Raw genomic sequence first — 3,990 nt, forward strand, 5'->3', positions numbered from 1 at the left:
GAATTCTCTAGAAATGGCTCTGTCTTCTCCATGCCTCTGGGCGGCGCCCTGGTGGTTCTGGTTTGTTATCATCCAGGCCCCTGGGCTCTATGAGTTGGTATGGTCTCTGCCTCTTTGTCATGGAGTTGTGGTACTCCCCTCCCTCACCCCCAACCATCACCAGTAAAACCAGGTCTCTCTGTTGTAAAACATGATATAATTCTGTTTTCCTGTTTAGACTCTAACTATACCAGTGTCTTTCTTTTTTTTTTTTTTTTTTTGCTTTATAGAAAATTTATTACAACTCTCCAGCCGCGCATTACTTCTTCTTCTCAACGTCTTGCTCTGCGGCTTCTTTCGCCCTCTTTGCTCGGATGCCGAAGAGCCGGGCATTGGCTCGGGCCATGCGAAGGCTGGCGAAAGCCTTAAAGTTCTTCTCCTCTTCCGTGATGGCTCTGGCCTTCTCCTTTTTGTACACATTCCGGATGGGCATCACAGGTCCTGTTAGCTGCGTGGCCAATTTAAGTTCTTCAGCAGAACTGTCTCCCTTCTTCGGAGCAGAAGGCTTCCTGGGGAAAAGTATGAGCTTGGAGCAGTACTCCTTCAGGCGCTGCACATTGGCCTGCAGTGACTCCGTGGATTTGTTTCGCCTCCTTGGGTCCACGGAGATGCCGATGGTGCGTGCCATTTTCTTGTGGATACCAGCCACCCTGAGCTCCTCCAGGCTGAAGCCCCTGCCAGCCCGGACCTTGGTGTGGTATCTAACTGTAGGGCACCTCACGATGGGCCTGATGGGACCGGACGCGGGGCGAGGGGCGATGCGGCGCGCTTTCGCCTGCCGGGCCTTGCGTCTACGGATCTTGCGGGCCGGCTGGTTGAACCAAGTGTCCACTGGCTGCCAGTCCTTGTGGAAGTGGGGCTTCAGGATCATGCCATTCCGGCTGGGCGCCATGGCTGCCTCCTGTACAGGAGAACGGCCACCAGTGTCTTTCTATAGACTGGGAAAGCCAGAGAAATCTGAGATTGAATCAACTAACCTATGCTCTATCCAGCTATTTATACAATCTATCTAGCTTTGTTCACATGGAGAAAACAATGCTACCCCAGGTTTTATGAAAAGCTGAAGAGGATTCCCACTTGAGTTCTCCCAGTCTTACGAATCCAATGTCTCTCTAACTCAGGAAACAGTTTGTCCCAAAACCCCAACAAGATGATTCTCTGGTCTTTCTTCCCTCAGCTTGAGCATGTAAGAATTCTGACTCGCATGGTTTGCATCTTGCTGAGGTTAGAGCACTCAATTTCCTTTCAGATTTTCTTCCTTCTTGTGGGAAGACAGTCACAGCAATGGCTCCCAGTGGAGTTAGCCCGTATCCCCGACACACTGCCTCATGGTAGTCCCCACCCACACAGATTCATTGCTTGTAGGCACAACTGGCTTTGCTAGTGGGACAGCACGTAGAACCCAAGCAGAGACTTGAGAAAACATCCGGCATTGAGTCTTCCCCTCGTTCTTGCTGGGTTTGGATCCCAGCCACCACACAAGAAGCCAAGAGAGGTCTCTGGAGATGTGTAACCCTGCTAACAGCCAGCATCCCTCGCTAGAAGATCATCTTAACCTACCTCATCCCATTTGAGCAGCTTCATAAAAGCGGTCAGAGAAAGAACCACCCAGCTGAGCCCAGACCGCGTGGTTGCAGAAGAACTGAAGAAAATGGGAGTTGTTTTCAGCCAGGACTTTTTAAAGTTCATCTTATTTTAGTTTTGTATGCATGGGTGTTTTGCCTACATATATGTTTATATGCCGCGTCTATGCAGTGTCCATGGAAACCAAGAGACTGTTTTAGTTCCCTAGAGTTGCACATACTTGTAAGCGTCAATATGGGTGCAAAAACTTGAACCTAGGTCCTCTGGAAGAGCAGCCAGCGCTCTTAACTACTGAGCCATTTTTCTAGTCCCTTGACTAGAGCTTTGAGTTCACTTGCTAGGCAGCAAAAACTGGTTCTCAGATTACTCTTTCTAATTCTTTTTTTTCTCTACCAACGACCAGCACTTTCCTGTGTCCACCAAGCCTCCTAGAAAACAGCATCCTTTACCCTTTCTAAACCCCCAACTGGCTTTTTGCCAAAGAGAAACCCACTCACCCTCAGAACCCTGGTCCCATCAGCACAGAACCAACAGCTGCCCCTGACCCGCTTCTCCTCAAGAGTTAACCCTGACTTCATCAAGTGAGATGTCGCCTTTAAAAAAAGAAAGAAAAGAGAAAAATCAGGAAGAGGGTGGTTTTGCTTTCAAATAATGTTCCAAAACTCTTTGGCTCACCAAGGAGAACTCCTCATCTGGAAAACTGAGCAAGCCTGCTATTTTAGAATGGCACCAGGCCTCCGGCTTCTTGATTCAGCCGCAGTTGCCACCTCTTCTTCACAGAAAAGGAAAACAACTGCTTAGTTGGTCAGCGACTCACTCCCAAGGACCTTAAAGACATTACAGAAAGTGGAGGCCTCTCGCCCTCTTGCCCGCTATACCCCTTCATTTCTACACCCTCACCCCCAGCCAAAAAGACCGGTCTTGTTTCTCCGGAGCAGCTGAACTCCTAACCTGCTTAAGTGAAGACTCCTCTGATGTCCTTGACCCTGTGGCGTCCCCTCCACACTCGTCCCAACAGTGTGAGGAAGACTGAGTGTAAGCCTGTGTAACACTCTAAAAGTGCATGGCTAGCTGACAGAGTGCTATGAAAAACCAGTGAGCTCGCTCACTCAGCCTCCCTTTCCACAGCAGATCAAGCCTGGAAACTTTCCCACACTGCCAGGGAAAAGGTGCTTGTCTTGAGTCAGCCTTGAGCATTGTAGTCAGTGAAAGCTGTTTCTCTGACTGTCCCCAGGCAGAGCTCCTGTGACCCTGCCAGGTCAGAGTGCAGGGGCCTTCAGGCAAGGTGACTCCTTGAGGGGATGAGTGTCTCCTCAAGCATGATTCTTCCTTAGAAATGGACTAGCTGGAGACAAAGGTTATCCTGCTAGAGATAACTTAAGAAGCTGCCTCTGGCTCTGGAGGTTGATGGGATTATGACAGGAAAAGGACCTGAGGTGAGGAAGGAAATCAACCAGATAATGGATCGGGTCAGAGCTATCGATCAATTGTGGCCACCTCTCTGGGTTGGCACATAGGTGAGTCAAAAAAGTTCATGAAAGCTGCTACCGTGCTGCTTCCAGGCTTGGCACGCCAGGCTGCTCCTCTTGCTCAGAAATGCCAGCCATCCTCCCTCCTGCTCTCCCGTCTCAGGAAGGCTTTCCTCATCCCACACCAGCAAGATCTGTCCTTACCACCCCTCTCCCTCTTCGGGGCCCTCAGTGGCCTGTACATTCTCCTACCCATGCTTTCCACATCGGGACAATTGATTGTCTCCTTCTAAGGGACATTTGGCCTCTTACAGGGAGGAAAACACAATCACGTGCATGGCACAGTAGGCCTTAAGTAATGCTCACAGGGTGGACCAACAAACTCCTTACTGTGCGCTTCAACTAAGAGCGTGTTTAAGATTCCCTCATAGGCCTTCAGCTTCTTCTCACCTAGGGTGCCCGTTCTCTACTCCATCTTCCTCTGTAGTCGTCACCCTATCCAACACACATACACGTGCATATGTGCGTGTGTGCCCCCCCACATGCCACAAACATCACAGGCATACACCATGCACACACGCATCATATACCAGACACACACCTACACACACCACATGCCCGGGCACTCACCCCCTCCACCCCCACACACACATCACAAACATCACAGACATACACCATGCACACACGCATCATATACCAGACACACACCTACACACACCACATGCCACAGGCACTCACCACCCCCACCCCCCCACACACACCACAGGCACACACATCATACACACCTCATACACTGTACCACATGTTCACACTACACAACAACACACACACACACACTGTACAGGCACACACCATACACACACATCCCATACCAGACACATAGACACCCCACATGCCA

The 3,990-nt window shown here is 50.2% G+C and overlaps 1 protein-coding gene across 1 annotated transcript; it reads right to left on the minus strand.

Moving 5' to 3' along the window:
- Positions 1-241: 241 nt before the first annotated feature.
- Positions 242-951, minus strand: LOC100361259 (60S ribosomal protein L13-like). Its single transcript, XM_039092755.2, has one exon. It carries the CDS (start codon positions 929-931, stop codon positions 299-301), a length of 633 nt encoding a protein of 210 aa, XP_038948683.1. The 5' UTR covers positions 932-951; the 3' UTR covers positions 242-298.
- Between the last annotated feature and the right edge of the window lie 3,039 nt (positions 952-3,990).

The sequence above is a fragment of the Rattus norvegicus genome, chromosome 14 (genome assembly GCF_036323735.1).
Source record: "Rattus norvegicus strain BN/NHsdMcwi chromosome 14, GRCr8, whole genome shotgun sequence".
Taxonomy (NCBI): Eukaryota; Metazoa; Chordata; class Mammalia; order Rodentia; family Muridae; genus Rattus; species Rattus norvegicus.

What these genes read in the sequence shown, in the direction of transcription:
- LOC100361259 (XM_039092755.2), bottom strand. Translation starts at nt 931, where the DNA reads ATGGCGCCCAGCCGGAATGGCATGATCCTGAAGCCCCACTTCCACAAG.